The following is a 24066-nucleotide window of genomic DNA, read 5'->3' as shown; positions in this document are numbered from 1 at the left end:
TTGAACACTGAAAGATGATTATCTGAGGAAGCCTTAAAAGGGTCGACATGCACAAAGTAGAGGCAAAGTAGATTACAATGAAGTTACACCACTGAATCTTCATTCGATGGGCCTTAATTTTGTAAAATGCATCCCCTACAGCCACAAAGTAAGGCTCTCTGTTTTTTGTTTTGTTTTTAAAGAGAGAGAGAATCTTTTTGGTAGATGGACACAACACAATGCCTTTATTTTTATGTGGTGCTGAGAATCGAACCCAGGTGAGCTCTCTACCACTGAGCCACATCCAGCCCAAGGCCCTCTGTTTTTGTAATCCTCTTCCTCTAATATTTTCAGGTCTGGGGTAAGCTTACAAATGGAAAGCCATATCATATGGTTAAATATTTAAAAAGTATAAATCGAGTAACAAATTGTTAGATAAAATCTTTTGTTCTCCTGCTTTGGCAAATGTACATTTATATGTATAAGGCCAGGTTCACTTTTAGATTTCTTAGACTCCTTGAAAACCTGGAAACACAACTGGAATGTGGTAATGTAGCCACAACTAGACCCCTGACTTTTCCCACCCCCCTTTCTCTTCTGGTCTTTTACTCCCACCTACATCGCTAAAAGGGTGCATATAGGGTGTGGATACTCCAAGACACATCCATGTTCTGCCCATGCCCTATGCAGCTATGGGCATCTTTCAGGTCTAGGGGTGCTTAACAATGGAGAATACCTCCAGGAAGAAATCAGAAAGACTCATTCAGGTCCTGGCATCTTTTGGGCCATAATTTTAGAGGTGTGGGTATCCTGAACCTGGTCTTAATTAGAAGAGGGAAACTAGACTTTGGGTAAGTATATTCTCTCAGCCCCATGGATTACTCATGGTTTGCAGAGGGACATGCCTTTAAGAAGGATAAAAGTAGCCAGGTGTGGTGGTGTAGGTCTGTATTCCCAGTAAGTAGGGAGGCTGATGGAGGAGGATCATAAGTTAAAGGCCAGCCTCAACAATTTAGCAAGAGCCTGTCTCAAAATGAAAACAGAGCTGGAGATAAAGCTCAATGGTAAAGCACCTCTGTGTTCAATCCTAATGACAAAAAAAGAAAAAGAAAGCCACATGTATTCTCCCTGCATAGCACAGGACCAGCAGTGCTGAAAACTATAAGAATTGTTGACTTCTGGCCACATAGTACCAACTGTTGTGCTAAGTCTAGGCCTAGGGCAACAGGTTAGTAAGTTACACTGTAAATTGATAAGTACATACATTAATGTATTTGATGATGAGATGAGGAAAATGTGCTTTTTAAAAAATATATATATATATTTTTTAGTTGTAGATGGACACAATGTCTTTGTTTATCTTTATGTGGTGCTCACCCAGGGCCTCACACATGCTAGGCAAGCGCTGTACCACTGAGACACAACCCCAGCCCCCCAAAGGTGCATTTAACAAATTTTTAAAGTATATATTTTTTAGTTGTAGTTGGACACAATACTTTTATTTTTTAAATTTATTTTTATGTGGTGCTGAGGATCCCAGTGCTTTGCACATGCTAGGCGAGCACTCTACTGCCGGGTCACAACCCCAGCCCTTTTAAACAGATTTTTATCTTTTGTTTTCTATGCATGTGGCTTTTTCTATCTTGATTTCTTTCATTTAGCATGATGCATTTGAGTTTCATTCATGTTGTTCATATCAATAGTTTGTAATTTTTATTGCTGAGAAAGATTCCATAATGTGAATGTGCCATAGCTCATTATCCATATACCCAAGTGAAATACATTCATGTTGTCTCCAATTTGGGGCAATCACAAATAAAGCTGTTATAAATATTTAAGTACAGATTTATATATGAAATATAAATTTTATTTTTTCTTGCATAAATACATAGAAATATGATTGCTGAATTATATGATACATTTAACTGACTGCTAAAATTTTCCAAAATAGTTGTACTATTTTTATGGCCACTAACAATGTGCAAGAGTTTATCTGTTTGTCTACTGGTAAATATTTGAATTGTTTCCACTGTGATGTGCCTACAAACAAAGCTGTAATGACATGGGCAAGTCTTAGACATACATTTTTCAGTTCCCTTCTATCACCCCTAGGAGTGGACTAACTGGATATTATGGTATGGATGTATATAAATGTATACACATGTGAGGCAAGTGCTCCTTCACTGTGCTACAACACCAGCCCTGGTAACTATGTATTTAACTTTTTAAGAAACCCCCAAACTCTTCCAAACTGTACTACTTTCTCAGCATCAGTATATGAGCATTCCAGTTCCTTCATATCCTTTACAATATTTGGTATAGTCTATTTTTTAAAATTTTAGGCATTCCAATAATATGTAATTGCATCTTATGATTTTAATTTGAATCTCACTAATACCTATGACACTGAACATCTTTGAATGTTCTTTTTGCCATCTGCATACCTTCTTTCGTTAAGTGTCTGTCTTTTGCCAATTTTTAAAAACTGAAGTATTTATTTTCTTATTTTGAGAGTTTTTAAAATACTTTGGATACAGCTGGGCTTGGAGGGCATATGCCTGTAATCCCAGTGACTCTGGAGGCTGAGGCAGGAGGATTGCAAGTTCAAGGTCAACCTCAGCAACTTAGCAAGACTCTGTCTTAAAAAAAAAAAAAAAAAGAGCTGGGGATGTGGCTCAGTGGCCACATCAATACCCACCCCCCCACGCCAAAAGCCAGCTGGCAATTATGAGATTTCCTTCCTGGCTGGTGGCATGAACAGGTTACTATTCCCACTGATTACTTCAGGTGTTTCTTTCAACTGGAGGGAAACATCACAAGTGGACTCCAGTGTGGAAGAAAAGATGATGATAGCATCAGGGCCTTTATATGACTCCCCTGGTCCTCAGACACTCTCATGGTACAACTCTACTCCACTACATGTTACAGGTGTCCCAGGCTCCCCATTAAATGCTTTTTTTTTTTTCAACTGTAGCATTGGGAGTCCTTTTTAAACACAATTTTGAGTTTTCTGAAGTACAGATTACTTGTTTTCTCTTTGAATTTTTATATACACATACAGACCAGAGTTGATAAGTTATAAGTATTTTTGTAAAAAATGACTATTTTGATTTTGTAGGAGCGTTTTAGTCAGTAATTTTTTTCAGGTCTCGGACATTTCTTTTTGTACAGACTTTTGTTTTGCTTTTGTGGTGCTGGGGATTGAACCCATGGCCTCTTGCATGCTAGACAAGTGCTGTACCACTATACATCCCCAGCCTAGCAGACATTTTTATAAACCCTTGAAGAATCTCGTGGGTCCTGGGCCCTGTGCCTGCAGATCTCCTGTGTGGCAGCAATGGGAAAGTGAGAAGGCAACAGATTGGACAGTGAGGACTGATGATGTTGAACTGAATCTCATTGGGGTTGAGGGAAGAGAAAGAAAGAGTATAGTCATGGCTTCTCACCAGGCTGACTTGAGCACAGTCATTTATCAATACAGAGAAGCAGAAGAAGGCTTTGTTCTAGGAGAGATGGTGAATTCCATTTGGGACAAATGACAGCTACTGTCCTATCAGGTGACAAAAGGCAACAGGGTGCCAAACTCCCTTCCTTCTATCATATCAAATATCTTCCTGGGTTGGTCAGAAGTTAGCTGTCTCTTATGATATCCTTCTAATATGAAGACCACATCTTAGGAATGTAGTAGCAATCCTGTGATTAAATAAGGAAAGTGCCAGTATCTGGAATAAATAATCCCCAGAGGCCACTGTGCTAGAGAAGTGTGGTGTGCTGACTTCTTGCTTCCCTATTTTTCTCAAATTTCCTTTGCTTATTTCCCTTCTCAGCTTTCAGAGTTTCACAGAAGTTTCCTGTATCACCTTCTATGATGTCTACCAAGAGAAGTCAGACCCAGAAGATGAGGCTGCCTACATTTACTCAAAAGGTACCACTGGAGGTGCCATCCCCAACAGAGAAGGACTGGTCTAAGGATAACATAGAGGATTATGTCATCAAGGACCTAGATCAGGGGGTGGATTCCCTGCCTCAGCCTTATCGAATGATCAATAAGCTGGTGAATCTTGTGTTTGACTTGGCATGGGAACTTATTGAAGAGAGGGATACCTTGAAGGAATCTGAGAGCGATTGCATCCAGCTCACTATCTACCCTCCACTGACAGAAGTCCAGGTAGGGAACCGGCGGCTGACCAGAAGTCTCTGTTTCTCCATTGAACTTTTTTTTTTGACATTTTTCTTAGTTGTAGTTGGACACAATACCTTTGTTTTATTTATTTACTTTAATGTGTGCTGAGGATCGAACCCAGGGCATTGCACACGCTAGGCAAGCGCTCTACCGCTGAGCCACAACCCCAGCCCCTCTGTTGAATGTTAATATGTGAAAACACCTGATCCAGGGAAGGTCTTCCTACTAGAAACCTTCATTTAATAAGACAGGTGCAATTTTGAAAGGCTGTATGCATGCTGATGTTGATTAAAATAGTTCAGGTAACTTGACAGTTGCAACTAGCCAGTGCCTCTTTTGTTGTTCTTCCCATAGTGCACTAGAAAAAGTGTGGGGCCGTGGTCATGTTTAGTGTTGCAAATGTGTATTTATTCTTTGTTTTCTCTGGCCTCTTTCCCCTGAAAGTGAAATGCTATAAATTTCTTAATATATGGGTAAGAGTTTTAGATGAGCACTGTGTCTGGGGATGATCTTTGGAGGAAAAGCTCTTAAACCTTTGAAAAGTACCTTGTGTTTCTTGAAGATAGACAGTGAGAATGAAAATAATTCTGTTTTCTTTGTTTGTTTGTTTTTTCCCCCAGCTAAACAAAATGCCCAATTGTATGGCTAGTTCCCAAGACTATGTATTTATTGGAGTAGGCAAAGGATTCTTCATCTATAATCTGTACAACACTAAACGGATATGTACTTGGGAGAAACTTAAGGTTGATGTCACCTCCATCTGGGCCACAGATTTAGGAAATGAAATACTGATTGCTCTCCTGGATGAAATGGGTATTATTTGTACTTCATCTTTCTTTTTAGCTTAATATATAGGTATCTGCAGTTTAATTTGAGCTCCTTTCCAGGCATGAGTGGGGCCAAGCATGGATTTTTACCCCTGGTCATACAGTAGTAGCTAATACCTTCAAGAATGGTGTGTCAGGCACTATTTTAATATTTTATATACATTAGCCCATTTAATCCTTACAGCAGTCCTAGGAAGGACTGTTTAGAAGAGGCAACTGAGGCATGGAGGTTAAATAACTTACTTGAGTTAATGTGCAAAGTAAATGGCACAGGCAGGCTTCAACCAGGTGGTATAGCCCCAGAGTCCACCCAATTTCAGTACTCAGCAGTTCTGCCACCCATGTAAACCAGAGCTTGCTTTTTTCTTTTAGTTCTAGGATGGACCAGGCCTTTCTGGGGTGTATGGTATAGAACACTCTAGACAGTGTCCTGCATCAGTGAGTTGTTGCTATTGTTTGCCTCCAAAAGGCTGGGCTCCCTCTAACCTGTCCTTAATGTTTGGGCAACCCACACCACTGCCGGGGATTAGGGAGCTTCTCTATTTTGCAAAACAGGAGAAGGCAAGTGTCAGCATTGGCCAGGAAATCAGGAAGTGGTTTATGATATTGGGGCAAACAGGGCAGAATGTTCCTGCTTGTTTTGAGTCATCTATGCAATCATGCATCTCTCTAAATGACAGGCTCTGTTCAACCCTCACAGGTGCACTGGAGAATGGCCTGACCAGACTGGCATAGTAGGAGGGGTATTGCGGCAGGAGTTTGAAAATAAAAGGCAGAGAGATCAGGAAATATTGTATTCATTGAGGAGAGAAATGAGGAAGGTCTGAGCCAAGGCAGGGGCTGTTAAAATAGAAAGAAAAATGGTACTAGTATATTGTAAGTGGGATTCACTGTGGTATAAATCATACATGAACATAGCATAATTTGGTAGATTTCATTCCCTAGTACTTCCCCATGCTCTCTGTTTGTCTTTCTTCTATTTTCATGAGATTCTGCTCTCTCTCTCTCTCTCTCTCTCTCTCTCTCTCTCTCATATGAGAGAAAACTCTGACCCTTGACTTCCTGAGTCTGGCTTATTTCACTTAGTGTGATGTTCTCCAGTTCTCTGAATTTACTGACAAATGACATAAACTTAATTCTTCTTTACAGCTGAATAAAAACTCCATTGTGTTATATGTCACATTTCTTTTTCCATTCATCTGTTGACAGGCACTTGGGCTGGTTCCATAACTCAGTTGTTGTGAATTGCAATGCTATAAAGCTTGATATGCATGTATCACTATAGTATGCTGATTTTAGTTCTTTGTATTATTTTTGAAACTTTTCTATGGGTCTAAAATTAGCTGAAAATAAAAAGTTTAAGTAATGGAAATATAATGTTGAAACAGGAGTGAGGGAGTATGTGTATGAGGTGGGGGATGGGTAGGTATGAGGGGGCAGTAAAGAAAAATGACTCTATCTTAGCTAACTGGCAGGATGATGATTGTAATTCCTTGAGAACAATTATAGAATAAGATTTTAGGGGTCCGAGGTGAAAAATTCCATTTGAACATGCACAATTTGAGGCACCTGGAGGATGTTGGTGGGAATGATTCTCAGAAGAAGTTTGGTTCAAAGAAAGGTTTAGATTTATTATTTTTGTGCTTCATTTCTGTGTAAGCCTCGATATGATAAATTTGAAGGCAAACCACCTTGGTATCCCCAGCGTTGGCTTGGAGCAGATAGCTCATGAGTGTTTATTGGGTTGAATTAGACTTTCACCTGGTCAGATACTTTATGAGGTCTATATCATGAGTACAAAGGCAAGTTATGAGTTCTGGGAGGTACCTAAACAAAGAGGTAGGAGGTCATGGGGGGTGATGATCATACACTGGAGCCCTTGGGCTAATTGGGAATTAGAATGACAGAATTACTTATCAATTCAATGAAATAACCACATGAGAAGCTTGTTGGAGCTGAGGCACATGGAAGGGTAAGATATGATGTGTTCCCTCGAAGAATCTATGACCTGGCAAAAAGAATTTTTCACAGAAGCCACATGGACAACGATGTGAAACAGTAGGGGATGATGTGACAAAACACATCAAAGAGTGGCTTGGTCAAGGGGTGTATTAATGTGACTAAGGGTCCTACAGGAGACTTCTGTGGGTAAAGCCAGGTAAGTAGAGGTGGCCCAGGAGAGATAACAACCTCAACATTTCAAGTGGAAGGCTGAGGAAGGTGGAGAGATCAAGGGCAGAACAGGCAGAGTGGGGGCCAGGGAGGAGGCTAAGAGTGCATGATAAGTTCAGAGGTCAGATACAAATCCCAACCTTCTTTGGCTCACTTGTCTTACATGCTCACTTGTTTTTCTGTTTCAGGTATCATTAGACTGTTTTACTTTTATAAGGATAGCCTTTTCCTAATCAAAGCCATCAATGAAGTGGTAAGTTCCTGTTCTTTCCCTTTACTGGGGATATTTGGAAGAATAACTTCAGGAAGTGCCCCTGCAGAGTATGAGCTGGAGAGTTGATCTCATTTAAAAACTTTTTTTAGTTGTCAATGGATTTTTTTTCTTTAAATTATTATTTGCAGTGCTGAGGATCAAACCCAGAGCCTCATAAATGCCTGGCAAGAGCTCTACCATTGAGCCACAAGATGTTGAAGAAAAGAGTGCAATGGCAGGGAATGTTACAGGGCCTGGTGGTGGTCAAGCGCAACAGTAGATATTCCACAAACTGCAACTGTTATAAATGCTCTAACATTATGAATGCTGTCCTTGCCATAGGGCTAGTCTTCCATGCACTTACCAGAGAATTATCAGAAGCCTGAGAGTGGAAAGGACTGAAATTTGGAAAGTGCTCCCCAAAGCCAGACTCAAGCAGTGGTTCCCAGCTTACTATAAATGGGGATCTTATGGGCACCTTGGGATGATAGTTCCTGTGCACAGGGAGAAGTGATGAGGGGGCTGACAACCAGAGTGCAAGAGAACTAGGTAGACCAGTGACAGAACATGCATCAGGGTTCTAGACCATGATTGTCATGGAGTGCTCCTTGCACGCCATGCTGCACTCCATGCTGTAGGTCAGCAGTGAAGAGAAGGGAAGTCAAGGAGATGAGACCTGAGGTCTGCAACACAACTCCAATTTATAGATGTAGATGCCCAGAAAGCCCTAAATCACAAAGTGGCAAAGAGACCAAGGTGGCAAAGAGACAGAAGCTGCCGATCCACCAGCTGAACACTGGTCCACTCCCCAGGCTGCCAGGGCAGGGCTGAGTGCAGGCACGCCACCTCTCCCATCACTGGCATGATCTCCAACAAGAGATGAATTTCCAGCAGTGAAAGATGAACAAAGGATTGAAGCCCAAGAGCCTAAGTGCTTGCTTTTTGCCTGTTGACCCGATAACTAGAATTATATATCTATGTAGCATCTGTTCTGTATTTTTTCTTTGGTAATGACAAATGTGTTTTGTAAAAACGTCTGGTTTTCCTCAGTATGCCATTTACAGGTTTTAAAACAATTTTATATCTGGCCAAGTTGAAATTTTTAAAAACTTTGGTTGGGGGACATGTGTGGTAAGCCTTTGATTTGCTGAGGGATCTAGCTAAACAACATAGTGGTCTCTTCCACCAACATTTTATCATGAAAAATTTCAAAACTGCAGGAAAGTTGAAAAATTATATGGTGTTTACTTATATGCTTACTGCAAGAGACTGCAAGAACTTCATTTTTTACCTTTTTTCCCCTATATATTTTTTTCCCTTTTTGGTGCTGGGGATTGAACTAAGGGCCTCACACTAAGAACACTCTCTACCACAGAGCTCCCTCATTTTTAACTTGTAATCTGCCCCCCCCTGCAAATTAGCAACTTTCAAACTTTAAAAGTCTTAGTAATAAAGATATTAATATGAAAAAACAAGACACAGACTTGGAGTACATATCTGTCTGGACATATGCAAATACACGTACATGCATCTATCTTTAAAACACATAAAAAGCTCAGAATCAATAATTAAAAAAACAAATCAACAGGGCTGGGTTGTGGCTCAGTGGTAGAGTGCTTGCCCAGTACCTGTGAGACTCTGGGTTGGATCCTCAGAACCATATAAAAGTAAATTAAGTTTGTGAAACAATTGAGGAAATTGAAAAACTGATTAAGACATTAGATGGTATTTAGAAATTATTTAGATATTAGGTGATATTTAGAAATTATTTAGGCTTAAATAAAAATAGTAATTTATTGAGTTTAGGGGATGATAAAACAAGAGTTGTCATATCATGAGAAAAGGATACTGGGGGGTTCATTATGCTATTCTCTCTCTTTTTGTTATGTTTGAAAATTTTCCTAACAAATTGATATTAAACTATGTGCATCTAAAAACTTTTCCTTAATTAGTGAGCTTACCAACCAAACTAGTCTAGCCACCTTATTTTGCTAGTAGTCTTCAAGCTCCTTAAATGGATAACATAACCATACATACTGAGCATCTCAACTTTCCAAAATTTGAATAAGTCTTATACTAGGGTTATATCCAGGCTGGGCTACAGTGTAGATAGAGCCTTTCATTCAGCAGCTAGCAGAGTTTTCAGTGTCAAAAAGAACTTATTGCAATTCATTTGAATAACTGAGTGCCAGCATAGACCTGAGGGTTTGCAAACCTGACTGGGAGATCTGATGTATGCCACAAATTCCTGGGAAATACGTCTAAAACCCTTTAGACAGAAAAGTTAGTTCCATTTCCTTACATTTCAATCTTACCTGATTCCTATACTAAGATGAAGTGTGTGAAGCAGTGGGAAGCATCTTTTCACGTTCTAAGCTTTCAAAGGATCTCTATTCTGGCTGTGAACCACAGAAGGTCCTGAAATATGTTCTTCTTTTTTACCAGACTGTTCTTACTCTATCAGCATCTCTTTCTTTTCAGGAGGATACCAGCAAGCATAACACCTGTGTAAAGATGGCGATCTCTCAGGGTGGGGACTTTGCAGCCTTCCTCCTACAAGGCAAGATTATCCAGAGTGTGAAGAAGACTCAGATTTGCAGCTCTTCCATATGGTTATTCCCCCCTCCTCAAGTCTTTTCTTTAGAGATAATTTAGGTTTACAGAAGAGTTGCAAACATAGTACAGAGTTGCCCTTATGCCCTTCACCCAGCTCCCCTAATACCAACATTAACATGGTGATAATATATTTGTGGATAGAAGGCAAATAATCTGTGGTTGATAGTTAATAGTATTGCATCAACATACACTATATAGTACTATTAATAACTATTAATTTTATTTCTCACAATTTCATAAGTTTTTTCATTAACATAATTTCTTTACCCCAAGGGCCAATCCAGGTTACCATATTGCATTTAGTTATATATCACCTTAGTCTTTTTTTTTAATTTTTAAATATTTTTTAGTTTTCGGTGGACACAACATCTTTATTTTATTTTTATGTTGTGCTGAGGATCGAACCCAGCGCCTCGCGCATGCCAGGTGAGCGCGCTACTGCTTGAGCCACATTCCCAGCCCTCACCTTAGTCTTCTCATATCAGTGATTGTTCCTTGATAGGTCCTTGTTTTCATGGCCTTTACACTTGGAAAAGGTAGCAGTCAGATATTTTGTGGAATGTCCCTCAATTTTAGGTTGTACACTATTTTTCTTATGATTCAACTGGGGCTAAGGATTTGGGGAAGATGTGCCGAGGCAAAGCATTGTCATTGCATCATACCTAGGGGTATGTGACAGCAGTGTGACTCATTTGGCTGATATGAACCTCAATCACTTAATTAAAGTGGTATCATGGTGTTTGCCAGGTTCTTCCATTATAGTGCTACCTGCTGTTTTTTTCCTTTTCTTTTCCTTTATTTCTTTCCTTCTTTATTTACTTCCTTCTTTCCCTCTTCCTCTTTCCTCCACCATCTTCCTTCCTTCCTTCCTTCCTTCCTTCCTTCCTTCCTTCCTTTCTTTCTTTCTTTCTTTCTTTCTTTCTTTCTTTCTTTCTTTCTTTCTTTCTTTCTTTCTCTTTCTCTCTCTCTCTCTCTTTCTTTCTTTCTTTCTTTCTCTTTCTCTCATTCATTTATTCACTCATGGGGTCTTACCGTGTTGCACAGGCTGGCCCCAAACTCCTGGGTTTAGGTGGTCCTCCTGCCTCAGCTTCTCAAGTAATGGGACTGTAGGCACGCGCCTGCACAGCTTTGTTTCTCCCTGTCTTTACTGTGTAAGGAGGAAGTCACAAAGTCAAGATCACACTCAGGAGAAGATGATTTAGGCACCTTTTGGAGAAAGGAGAATTGAAGAATTTTGGGACATACATTAAATCCATTATAATAATTAACATTTTGGGGGAGATACTTTGACGTGATGTGAATATCCTATTTCTCCTTTCACTCATCAATCTTCGCACTCATCATCTAATCTTGCCTGCTGCAATTAGCACTGTGTTAATGGACATATTTTATGTAAATGTTTGTCATCTTGATTTTCAAATTTCAATTATTTTTACATATAGTATATGGAACTCTATTTATACTGTTTCCCAAGGGCCCTCAAATGTTGGATGCTTGGGGAAGATACATTTTATAATGCTTTTGTATCAAAAGAAATTTTTGTTTTATCTATATTCATTTCCTTTAGCTGTCATAACAAATTCCATTGGTGACTTAAAACAAAAGACATTTTCTGAGTTCTGGGGTCCGAAATTAAGGTTTCCAGATAATTAAAAAAAAAATTTAACCCAGGAGTGCTCTGCCACAGAGCTATATCCAGAACCCTTTTATTTATCTATTTATTTATTTATTTTTATTTTGAGACAGGTTTCACTAAATTGCCCAGGCTAGCTAACCTTGTGATCTTCCTGCCTCAGCCTCCTGAGTAGCTAGGATTACAGTCATGCACCACTGTGCCCACTACTAATTACTTTTTAAAGGAAACATTTAGGCAGGATCCTATATTCTGGGAGAGCAACCTTTCCCAACTTGGTTGGTATTCTGTACAGAAACTGAACCTGTTTCTAGAACATGATAGTAGTCCCACAACCACCCCATAGGTTGTCATCTCCTCAACTATTAGAAGAACTCTTTGGGGGCATCTTTCCCAATTCTAACCCTTTGTTTGCCCAGGGCCTCTCCAGTGCTTCCAGATACACCACTTTTTCCCCAGATGGCTTTAACTATAGGGCAAAATGTCAGTAGAATTTTCTGTGGTGAAATATAAAGCATGTGAACTGGAGCATACAATTTGGTAAAAAAACTGTCTTGCATCAGTGCTGTGTGAGAAGCCCGTTTCCCTTAGATGGCAGTAGCTTGACCATTCAACTCTCTATGGGAAAGTTACTTGGCTAGCGAGGACTTGCAATAATCATTGCAAAACTATATTGCCTTCAATCTATCAAAGTTGCTGTTTCATGGGTACCTATTGCAGAAGTGCCAGCAATTCTGAGAAGACAGGCCATTCCTCAGATAAAACTCTTGGCCTGCTTGCAGTTGCTCAATGGCTGTTTGGTTTCCCAAGCAGGAGTTGGAGATGTTTGGCTGGATGTGTATAAGTTGCCCAAGGAGTCTTGGCTCAAGGAAGTGGAGCATCCCCAAGTCACTTCAAATGCAAAGAAAAAAGCCAGACAGACACAACTGGTAGGGAACATCTTTGTTTTCAACCAATATGTCTCTTCCCAGCCTGGGCTCACATCTTGCCTTAGAATTTCAAGATGAACAAGGCCTCTGACGGCTATAAAATACAACAGGAAGAATGTCTATGTCTCCCCAACGTATTTGCTTTGGATGAAATAAAATATTAAAAGGTAGAGATGGATTTAGTAGTGGGAGCTCAGTATCTCACTTGTCTGGGACTTGCTCTGCACTGAGACTCCACACAGATATTTCTCTGGAAGGAGGATCTTTTGTTCTGATTTCTGCCCCACTGGTAATCTTTTTCCTTCCTGGGCTGAAATAATCCTTTCATGCCTTGAAATTCCACTACATTTCTCAGACTACGTATAATTGGGGCGTGTCCTTAATAAATAGAAATATGTATATTCTCTTCCAAATTAGGAACACTACCATTTCAGTTTAATTATATGATGCCTGAGACTTGTCTTGCATCTTTTTATAACATTTATTTATTTTTTTAGTTTTAGGTGGACATAATATCCTTATTTTGTTTTTATGTGGTGTTGAGAATCGAACCCAGTGCCTCACTCATTCTAAGCGAGCACACTACCACTTGAGCCACATCCCAAGCACCTGTCCTGCATCTTTTTTTTTTTTTTGGTACCAGGGATTGAACTCAGGGGGCACTTGACCCCTGAGCCACATCCCCAGCCTTATTTTGTATTTTATTTAGAGACAGGATCTCACTGACTTGCTTAGTACCTGAGGCTGGCTTTGAACTAGGCATGCTAGGCAAGCACTCCACACTAAGTTTTTTAAACTTTTTAAAATTTTATTTTGAGTCTCACTAAGTTCCTAAGACTGACCTCCAACTTGCAATCCTCCTGCCTTGGCTGTCAAGTCTCTGGGATTCCAAGCACATGCCACCATGCCTGTTCCCAATTACATTCTGAGATCCTACGGAAGAGGGATCATGTATTAAAATCCTGCAGGTCAGAGGATCACCCATACATTGGTCCTCCATGTCTATAGCATGAATTCAGTTCTCACGAAAGGAAATGGTGTAGGGGGAGCGGGCATCTCAGGAGATTACAGGGTAAGGGGAAAATATATCAAATGCATTGTGAATTAATTTTTCATTTTCTCCTCAGAACTCTGTCGATCCCACTCCTGTAGATAACTTAGAAATGGTAAGAAACTTTAAAGAAAATCTCCAGAGAGATTTAAATTATATTTTAAAGATTCTTATTTTTACTTGAAACATACTTTAAATATCAAATTACTGGTAAATGTCCCACCAGGACACTGTTTACAGATTCTCTGTGACTTTGTCTTGTGTCTCATATCCATTGAAGATGACCTCCTGTCCTTGAGTAAAGGGAGTTTAAATTTCAGGGCCCCTCACATTGGCTTCTTCCAAGAGCCTGGAAGGGGCCCTAGCAATGTATTCACATGGTCTTGTATTTTTGTAAAATTGGCAAAAATAACATATTTTAACTACAATCGCTTAAGATCATTGTTAGCTTTTCACTCTAACTTCCCTCTGCTACAGTCCCCCATCTTGGGTGCTATGAGTGTCGCCATGGGCATTTTGTATTCATAATTTTCAATTCTTCTTCTTAAAGAGGGCCCATAAAACCTGGATTTGCCCCCTACAAAAACAACAGCCTAATCCACCAAGACAAATAACTCAGGGGTTTCACCTTTGTTTTAGAATACCCTGGAGGATGGTGCAGCTTCCCTGAAGCACCCCACTCTCCATCTGATGGACCACGCCATCTTCTTAGCCCTTGACAACTTGGGATCTCAGTAGAGTAGTGGCGACTCCTGAAGTGAAAGCCTTCAGTCAGCGCCCTTGTTTTGTTTCCTTTTTAAGTTACATTATATTTCAAACTATACAACTAATATATGACTCCGTCACTCTTGGAAAAGTCAAGTCATTCAAATAAATGAACCTCTCCAGAGGTAATTGCCATATTAGATCTGTTACTGAAAACTCGGTCCTTGTCCCCACTGCCAATCCCAAAATGACAAAGTTTTGAGAAAAAAGAAAAAGAAGTTTACTGCTTTACTACCAAAGGAGAAACACAGGGGACTCCTGTCCCAGAAGCTGTGATTCTAACTCCTAGGGGGTGGACTTTTAAGGATTCCAAGACCACGCTCCAGCTGCGCCCTGTCGTCATTCACAGGTAGCTTTTCTTAGGTCCACGGGTGCCAGCTCTTAAGTCGGGGCTCTTCATTCCTGTGGCCTGTGAATGGAAGGACAGGTAACAGCCTGGAATGGGAAGAAGTTAATCTTGCTTCCCCTAAGGATAGGAAGGGGGTGAGGAGAAGAGAAAGGGGAAAAATGTCCATTTAAAAATAATCCAGAGTGGCAGAGCATCAAGGGTTATATTCAAAGTGTGAAGCGGACCTCTGTTACAGCTTGGTGTGTGTTTTCTAGATCTTTAGTGTGTATTTATATTTTTATACTTGTTTGCTTCAAAAAAGTGTAGTTATGTCTTATGCGAATTTTTTCTAAATAAGGGCCATTGAATTACATAAATTTTTTCTTACAAACTTATATTTTTTGTCATTGATTTATTAGTATAGTTTTGCATGTCAAATAAACTTTATTACAGATGTACTGTAGCTTATATGGCTATTAGTCTATTGATGATATTGAGGTTGTCCCCAATTTAAGGCTCTTAAACAAAGCCATGCAAATCTTCATATATTCTTCTTTATATACCTGAGTGAGGGCCTCTCAAAGGTATGTGTATTTTTAGTTTTTATATAGATATTAAGAAATAGTCATACAAAAATGGCCTGACAATTTACTTTTAATCAATATTTTCCCACAGCTTCAATGAACTTGATATTATCAATGAATTTGTTTTACTGTAAACTAATGGGATGAAATGGCCTCTCATTTTAATTTTCATTAATTCCTTCATATTTTTATCGGACAATGAGGTTTTCTCTTTTGTGAATTGCTTGTATGTGACCTTTGCTCAATTACATTTTTTCTAATCTGTAACTTCCCTTTTTACTTTATTTGTATGCTCTTTGTTATAAAGAAGTTTTAAATTTGACATAGTTGAAACATTAAATTTATTCTTCATGGCTTTTGCACTTAAGAAAGCTTTTCCTGTTAGAAATAAGTTCTCTTGGGTTTTCTTCTAATACTTTCAGAGTTTTGCTTTTGACATTTTATGCTTCATATGAGAGGTTGTTTTGGTGGTTGTTTGTTTGTTTGTTTTGGTATCAGGGATTGAACCCAGAGTGCTTAACCACTGGGCCACAGCCCCAGCCCTTTTTAAAAATATTTTATTTTGAGACAGGTTCTCGCTAAGTTGCTTAGTCCTTGCTAAATTGCTAAATCTTGTTTTGAATTTGTGATCCTCCTGCCTCAGCCTCCCCAGTCACTGGGATTACATATGTGCACCTCTATGCCCAGCAACTTCCAGAGATAATTGGGGTTGCTATTTTCTTGCTTCTTAGGAATTTTTCAGAATAAATCAGGTGATTAGTAGACTGAATGAGGCTCTTTGTTTTTTTGAGATGGGGTCTCGTTTTGTTACCCAGGGTGGTCTTGAACTCACGGGCTCAAGTGTTCCACCTGCCTCAGCCTCCCAAGTAGCCTCACTGCACTAGCCTAGTGTTTTTGGGTCTGCTAAATCATTTCGCCACCTCCTTTCCAATTTTTTACATTTTGTTGCTTTTGTGACTGCCCCAGAAGCACCCACACTAACCTTAGGCCCAGCGCGGCAGGTCTCTTTACTGAACTTTGTTGTAAGTTCTAATGGTTTGCTGATTTCAGTTTGCTAAAATTTGATAAATTTTGCACCTGTCTTCATGAGAGACAATCCGTAGTTTTGTTTTCCTGTAACATCTTTGGCTGTGGTCATCAGGGCTATGCTCTGCCTCTTTTATTTCCTGAAGAATTGATGTAGAATTGACATTATTTCCTCCTAAAATTTTTTAAAATATTTTTTAGCTGTAAATGTATCTTTTATTTTATTTATTTATTTATATGCAGTACTGAGGATCGAACCCAGTGTCTCACATATGCTAGGCAAGTGCTCTACCACTGAACCACAACTCCAGCCCCCCTAAAATGTTTGATAGAATTTACTAAAGAAGCCCTCTGGCCCTGGGTTGTTGTTTGTGGAACTACACATTTAATTTATTTAATAGATAAAGGCTCTTCAGGTTACCTACTTCTTTTTTTTTCCCTGTAATAGGAAAAAGAACACAGGAAATTTATTACATGTCTAAGCCATGAGAAGCTTTTTAATAATTTCTATTGAGATAATTAAAGCTTTTTGAAGCTCTTATATTTTGTGTATATCAAGGAATTTGTTCACTTTTAATTTAAGTTGTCAAATTTATTGGCATAATGTGGTTCATTACTCTTTCACTGTTTCTAAAACCTGTTGTGGTATCAGTTCACTCATTCCAGATACTGGGAATTGGTGTCTTATCTTTCTTTCTTAGTCAGCTTGGCAAGAAGTTTACCAATTCTATTAATCTTTTCAAAGAGCAAACTTTTGGTTTCATAAACTTTTCTCTATTGTTTTTCTGTGTTCTATCTCACTGATTTGCAATTTGATTTTTATTATTTTCTTCATTCTGTTTAGGTTTTTTTTTTTAGCTTGTCTTCGAGCTTCTTAAGAAAGAAACCTAGATCATCAATTTGAGATGTTTCTTCTTTTCTTGCATTTGCTGCTATAAACCTATATATGTACAGCCAGCTTTCACATCTGCAGATTCAACCAATGTCAGATCAAACATGTTTTAAAAATATTGAGTCTGTACTGGATTTTTTTCTTGTCATATTCCCTGAACAGTACAGTATAACAGCTACTTATATAGTATTTATATTATATTTGGTATGTAAATATAATAGTATTTATTATTAGGTATTATGTAAAGACAATTTAAAGTACACGGAGGGATATACACAGATTATATGCAAATTCAATGCCATTTTACATTTAGGACTTAAGCTAATCCACAGATTTTGGTATCCAAGGGTTCTGGAGCCAATCCTTCATGGATACCATGGGATGACTAGGGGCTGGGGTTGTGGCTCAGCAGTAGAGTGCTCACCTAGCACATTCGAGGCCCTGGGTTCAATCTTCAGTACCATGTACAAATAAATGAAATAAAGGTATTGTGTCCAACTACAACTTAAAAATAAATATTTTTTGAAAATTGGTGACTGAACTGCTTTAGCTGCATTCTTTAAATATTGATATGTTTTAATTTTCATTCAATTCAAAATACTTTCTAATTTGCTTTTTTTCACCTTTAACCAATGCATTACTTAGTGTATATTTATTAGCTATATTATAGATATCTTTCTTTTATTGGTTTCTAATTTATTCCATTGTGATCAGAGAACATATTTTGTGTAATTTAAATTATATATATATATAGTATTTGGACACAATACCTTTATTTATAAAATATTTTTTAGTTGTTGATGAACCTTTATTTTATTTATTTGTATGTGGTGCTGAGAATTGAACCCAGTGTGTCACACATGCTAGGCAAGTGCACTACCACTGAGCCACATCCCCAGCCCCTATACCTTTATTTTTATTTATTTATTTTTATGTGGTGCTGAGGATCAAACCCAGCACCTCACAGATGCTAGGTGAGTGCTCTATTGCTGAGCCACAACCCCAACCCCAAGTTTAATGAGACTTGTTTTATGTCTAGTATATGGTTTATCTTGGTAAGTGTACTTGAAAAGAATGTGTTTTCTGCTGTTATTGGTCAAGTTATTCGAGTCTTCTATGTCTTTTTTATATTCTTACTGACTTTCTACTTATTCTATCAGTTATTAAAAGGGGAATCTCTAAGATTGTAGTTTTATTTCTTCTTTCACTCTTTTTTTTAAAAAAATATTATTTTTTAGTTGTAGGTGGACACAATGCCTTTATTTTTATTTATCTATTTTTATGTGGTGCTGAGGATTGAACCCAGTGCCTCACCTGCTCTAGGAAAGTGCTCTGCCACTGAGCCACAACCCCAGCCCTTATTCTTTCACTCTTATGAGTTTTATTTCATGTATTTGAAGCTATCGTTAGATGTATAATCTTATGGAATGTTATATTTTCCAATGAATGGACCATTTTATCATTACTCACTGACCCTTTGATTCCTGGTAATATTCTTTGTTCTGAATGAAATCTTCTAAGTCAGATACTAATATAGCCTCCAGCCTTCCTTTGATTAGTTTTAGTAAGATATACCTTTTGAAAATACTTTTGGGGCTAAGGTTGTACCTCAGTGGTAGAGTACTTGCCTCACATGTATAAGGCACTGGGTTCCATCCTCAGCACCACATAAAAATAAACAAACAAAATAAAGGTATTGTGTCTATCTACAACTAAAAAAAAATTTTTTTAAATACTTGTAACACATTTACTACTTCCTTTATTTTGGTGGTGGGTACCAGGGATTGAACTTAGGGGTGTTGCAGTAATTCACTTGCAGGTCAGCATGGGAAAAGAAAGAAGAAGCAGAGCAAGCGAAGCAGCAGCAGAAAAAAAGTCCTTTATTGTGTACAAGCAATCTTTTTATAGTATTGTGAACAAAGAAGGCAGCCTTCCAACATCAATAAATCAGGTCTTTCAGCTAATTAAACATAGCATACAGAAGTTTTACTTTCTAATCAGAAGTGACCCACTTCTCATGGCTAATCTATTTTCGGCCCGGAGTATGTTGAGCTCTGCTCTTTGTTAAGAACAGATAATAAAATTTTTCTCAGCGCCCTCCTAGCCCACTTGGCAGAACATCCCGTTTGCAGGCGAGTCCTCCCAAGGACAGCAGACACCTCGTTTTCAAGCATGTCCGCTGTTACCTTATCTAAACCTTGAAGGAGCCTCTTGTTTGCGAGCAGGCCCTCCCAAGGACAGCAGATACCTTGTTTTCAAGCATGTCCGCTGTTACCTATCTATACCTTGACAGAATATCCCATTTGCAGGCAGACTCCATCAAGGACAGTAATAGTAACACAGTTACATCTGATTCTCTACACAGGGGCATTCAACCACTGAGCACATCCTCATCCCTATTTTGTATTTTATTTAAAGACAGGATCTCACTGAATTGCCTAGCACCTCACTTTTGGTGAGGTTGGCTTTGAACTTGAGATCCTCCTAATTCAGCCTCCAGAGCCACTAGGATTATGGTTGTGTGCCACTGTGCCTGCCTACTTACTTGCTCTTTTTTTTTTTTTTGGTACTGGGGATTGAACCCAGAGGTGCTTAACCAGTGAGCCACATCCCCAGTCTTTTAATTTTTTTAATTTGTTCTTATGGTTGTTGTGCATTCATCTATGAACACAGGAAAATTGCATCTGATTCATTCTACTGTCTTTCCTATTTCTATCCCCGTCTCCCTTCCCTTCATTCCCCTTTCTCTAATCCAATGAACTTCTATTCTCCCTGCCCCCCTTATCATGTTAGCATCCTCTTATCAGAGAGAACATTTGGCCTTTAGTTTGGGGGGTTGGTGTATTTCACTTAGCATAATAGACGACAGTTCCATCCATTTACCAGCAAATGCTATAATTTCATTCTTCTTTATGGCTGAGTAATATTCCATTGTGTTTATATACCATATTTTCTTTATCCATTCATCTGTTTAAAGGCACCTAGGTTGGTTCCATAGTTTAGTTATTGTGAACTGAGCTGCTATAAACATTGATGAGGTCGCATCATTATTATAGTATGCTGATTTTAAATTTTTGGGGTATATGCCCAGGAGTGGGATAACTGGGTGAAATGGTAGTTCCATTCCAAGGTTTCTGAGAAATCTCCATACTGCTTTCCAGAGGAGATGTACCAATTCGCAGTCCCACCAGCAACGTATGAATGTGCCTTTTCCCCCATATCCTTGCCAACATTTATTGTTATTTATATTCTTGATAATTGCCTCCAGTCCTTTTTATATTCATTTTGAGACAGGGTCTTGCTAAGTTGCTTAGGGCCTCACTAAGCTGCTGAGACTGACTTTGAACTTGCAATTCTGCTGCCTCAGCTTCCCTAGCTGCTGGGATTATAGGCATGTGCTACAGTACCCAGCCACATTTACTTCTTTACATTTTAACTGAATTTCTTTTTGATTGTATAAAAAAATTCAAAGCAACTCTTTTATACAATCTGGTAATCTCTGCCTTTTCATTGGGGGTGTTTAGACCATGTGCATTGAATATAATTATTGATATGTTGTAGTTTAAATCTACTACTTTGCTATTTACTTTCTATTTGTTCCATCTGTTCTTTCTTTTCTGTTTATTTCTGCCTTCTTAAGAATGAGAGTTTTTAATGATTTCATATTGTCTCCTTTGTTGGCTTACTGACGGATCCTTTTCCTTGTTTTAGGATATGAACATTTATTTTAGAGGTGATATTAAGTTGAGTTTTCCAGTTCCCATAATGAAGATCAAACCACCTAAACCTATAACAGGTAATTACAGTTCAGTTAATACTTTCTTTCCTTTTGCTATTGATTTCTCCATTTTCCCACTCCTTGGTCTGTCTCCATATTTCCTATTTTTTTTTCTATTTATTAGCAGCAATGTCCAATGAAATGCATAGTTCTAAAGAGGACATTTAAAAACACTTATGAACTTATGCTCTGGGGCCTAAAAACAAACAAACTCTATTAATCCATCTATATATGTTACAAAGATACAGTAACAGAAATGGAATGTGAGGTGAGACATTGTTTCTAGTTGCTAGGTGGAATTTGTTAGTTCCTACATGCCTGTATTAATTCGTTTAGTTGATTTAATTGTGGGTTGGAGTTCGTTATTCCTGCATCCCTGTATTAATGCATTGATCAGTATTTACTGAGTGCCTATAGTGCATCAGGCATGAACATGAGAAGGTCACATCTCCTGCAACTTTAGAGGCTGATTGTCCACCAAGGGAGAAGTACAGCAATTAGGAACACGTAGGCCCATGAAAACACAGAGGAAGGAGAGGCTATCTCTGCCTAGAGAGTAAACAAAGGGGCATTTGAGCAAGGTTTTGAGGATTAAGTGGGCATTGGTCAAGAGGAGCAGAGGGGATAAGCATCTTAGGCAGAGAATACAGAGTGTATCTTCTCAGGATCTCACAAGCATGATCACTGGAGGTGTGTGTGGGGGGTGTAGCTCAGTGATAGAGCACTTGCCTAGCATGCATGAAATCCTGGATCCCATCCCTAGCACCTCCCCACACCCAAATTTACTACAGCATTATTTGGAGAGCAGCAGATTGGTTAGATAAAATCTGGCACATTCATAAAAAGGAACATTTTACAAGGAATAAGAAACAAAGACAGAAGTGCAAAGGGCCAAGAATAGCCAATTCACTTTTATTAAGAAAATGTAAGTTGGGGCTGGGGATGTGGCTCAAGCAGTAACGTGCTCACCTGGTATGCACAAGGCACTGGGTTTGATCCTCAGCACCACATAAAAAAAAATAAATAAAGATATTGTGTTCACCTAAAACAAAAAAATAAATATAAAAAAAGAAAAGGTAAGTGAATAATAAAAATATAAATGAAATATAAAACTAGTGATAGGTAAAGATGATAGACATAGAGGCTGGGGTGTAGCTCAGTGGTAGAGCACTTGCCTAGCAAGTGGGAAGCCCTGGGTTCAATCCCTGACACTGGCAAAAAGTGAAAAAGAAAAAAAAGAAATAGTAAACATAAAAATGGATGAACAAAACAAGGACGATAAACAAAAACATAAGAGTAATTTAGGGATTCAGAGTGAAGACTGGATCTCAAAAGAGAAGTGCCCATGAACCATTGGTATGCACAGCAAACAACCCAGCCTGTGTTCCTGTGCTCACCGCCTTGCCTGAAAGGCATCTTGATGAAATGCAACAAATTGCATTTTGTCAGGCCAGAACATAAATGAATGGAGCCATGCATAAATGAACACTTGAGGCTTGGTGGACACACTACTGAGATGTGGACAAAAAAGTGGTCATTTCAATAAACAATGTCACCGCCCCCTGTTCCAGTTGTCCATATGGAGATAAAAACTCGTCTCTCCAGAGGTAGAAGAAATCTTCCAAGTCCTTGACTCCATCACAGAAAAGAATGTAAGGGTGAGTCAGATTGTAGAGAAAGAAAGGAAGAGCTTTATTGGAAAGCAGAAAGTATACACTCGAGAAAGAGGGAGTTGGACAGATCTCAGAATGAGTCACCTTGTCTTACTCTGGCAAAAGACAGTATCTAGGAAGAGTAGTGGACTGGAGGTAGAGTGGGGACAGGGTCTTAAAACTTCTCGCCAGCTTTCCTTACACTTGTACATTGCCCATGCATGTTCTGATCATGCTTCTTCATATATTGAGTGTCTCATTATTATCTTAAATCTCCACCCAGAGTTGTGTTTTTACTATTATAATGAGGCTAGGGTCATTTCTCAGTCACCAGAGTCTCAAATGCACATTCTCCCTAAAGGAGCGGCCCCTCCAGATGCCTGTGTTACCTTGTAATTTAGTTGCATTTCATCAAGGTGAGTCTCAGGCAAGATGGTAGCACAAGGTCATGGGCTGAGTGGTTTGTTGTGCATACCAATGGTTTATGGACATTTCTCTTTTAAGAGTCAGTCTTCTCTCTGTATCCCTAAATTCCTTTCTCAGCGCCAAATAAGAAATGACCAACTGTCTATCAGAAAAACTGTACCATGTTCATTCAACATATTACAATACAGCAATGCAAATGCAGTTACACAAACGTGAATACATTTCACAAACGATAGAGAGCAAAGGAGGGCAGATAGTGTTAATACAATATGGCTCTTCCTTATGTACAGTTTAAAATCAGGCAAAACAAAGATATAGCATTTAGGATGTGTGTTTAGATAGGTAAAGTATAAAGTGCAATGAAGTGGCTACTTAAAAGTCAGGAGAGCGCTTGCCACTCTTCCTGGGGATTGTGATTGGAAAAGGGCCCTGTGAAGCTTCTAGGCAGCTGGTGATATTCTTTATCTTAACCTGAGTAGGCAGTACCAGGTGTTTGCTTTAGAATAATTTACTACATGCTCTTTGTGTGTTACATTTCACAATAAGAAAAAGGCTTAATGAATAAAAATAAGCAACAGTGAGAAGAATCTATACTACTAATGTGAACTGGTCTCCAAGATTCTGTGTTAAGTGAAAATACAGAAGGTTTGGGCATAACAACAATTTCCAAATTTTGGCTCTATCAGACTCAATTGGAAGACCCAGTAAACCCAGACTTCGGGGTCTTGTCAGAGTTTCTGTTCCAATAGTATCAGCATTTCTATTCCTGTCCCAGGTGACTCTGACCCTGGGGGGTCTGATATCACCCTTTGAGAACTACTCCAGTATAATATGATACTGTGTGTTTATAAAAATCTCAGAAAGTTATTGAAGAAACTGAAGATAATTGTCTCTGGGGAAGCAGCCTGGGGCACTGTGAAACTTCTGGGGCAACTCAAGGGACCCAGGCACTTTCCAAAGAGAACTGAATGC

At 38.8% G+C, this 24066-nt stretch overlaps 1 protein-coding gene across 11 annotated transcripts in view; it reads left to right on the top strand.

Annotated features, from left to right (window-relative positions):
- Wdr93 (WD repeat domain 93) overlaps positions 1 to 24066 on the top strand; it is a 45068-nt gene that overhangs the window by 1102 nt on the left and 19900 nt on the right. For 6 of the 11 annotated variants that reach the window (XR_007342831.1, XR_007342832.1, XR_007342833.1 and 3 more), the window contains exons 1-8: positions 7 to 148; positions 3807 to 4147; positions 4783 to 4975; positions 7350 to 7414; positions 9896 to 9974; positions 12477 to 12592; positions 13720 to 13758; positions 20950 to 21034. Coding sequence is in view for 6 of the 11 variants with exons in the window: in XM_048790264.1 (XP_048646221.1) it covers positions 127 to 148; positions 3807 to 4147; positions 4783 to 4975; positions 7350 to 7414; positions 9896 to 9974; positions 12477 to 12592; positions 13720 to 13758; positions 20950 to 21034 (940 nt within the window). In the remaining 5 variants the exon portion in view is untranslated. Of the gene's footprint in view, positions 1 to 6; positions 831 to 2579; positions 4148 to 4782; positions 4976 to 7349; positions 7415 to 9895; positions 9975 to 12476; positions 12593 to 13719; positions 13759 to 20949; positions 21035 to 24066 lie in introns of those variants that run through there. The other 5 variants (XM_048790261.1, XM_048790262.1, XM_015493072.2 and 2 more) reach the window with 4 other exon arrangements.

This window comes from Marmota marmota, unplaced genomic scaffold, assembly GCF_001458135.2.
Source record: "Marmota marmota marmota unplaced genomic scaffold, marMar, whole genome shotgun sequence".
NCBI lineage: Eukaryota > Metazoa > Chordata > Mammalia > Rodentia > Sciuridae > Marmota > Marmota marmota.
The sequence above is the reverse complement of the archived record's forward strand: the minus strand, read 5'-3'. Positions and strand labels throughout refer to the sequence as shown.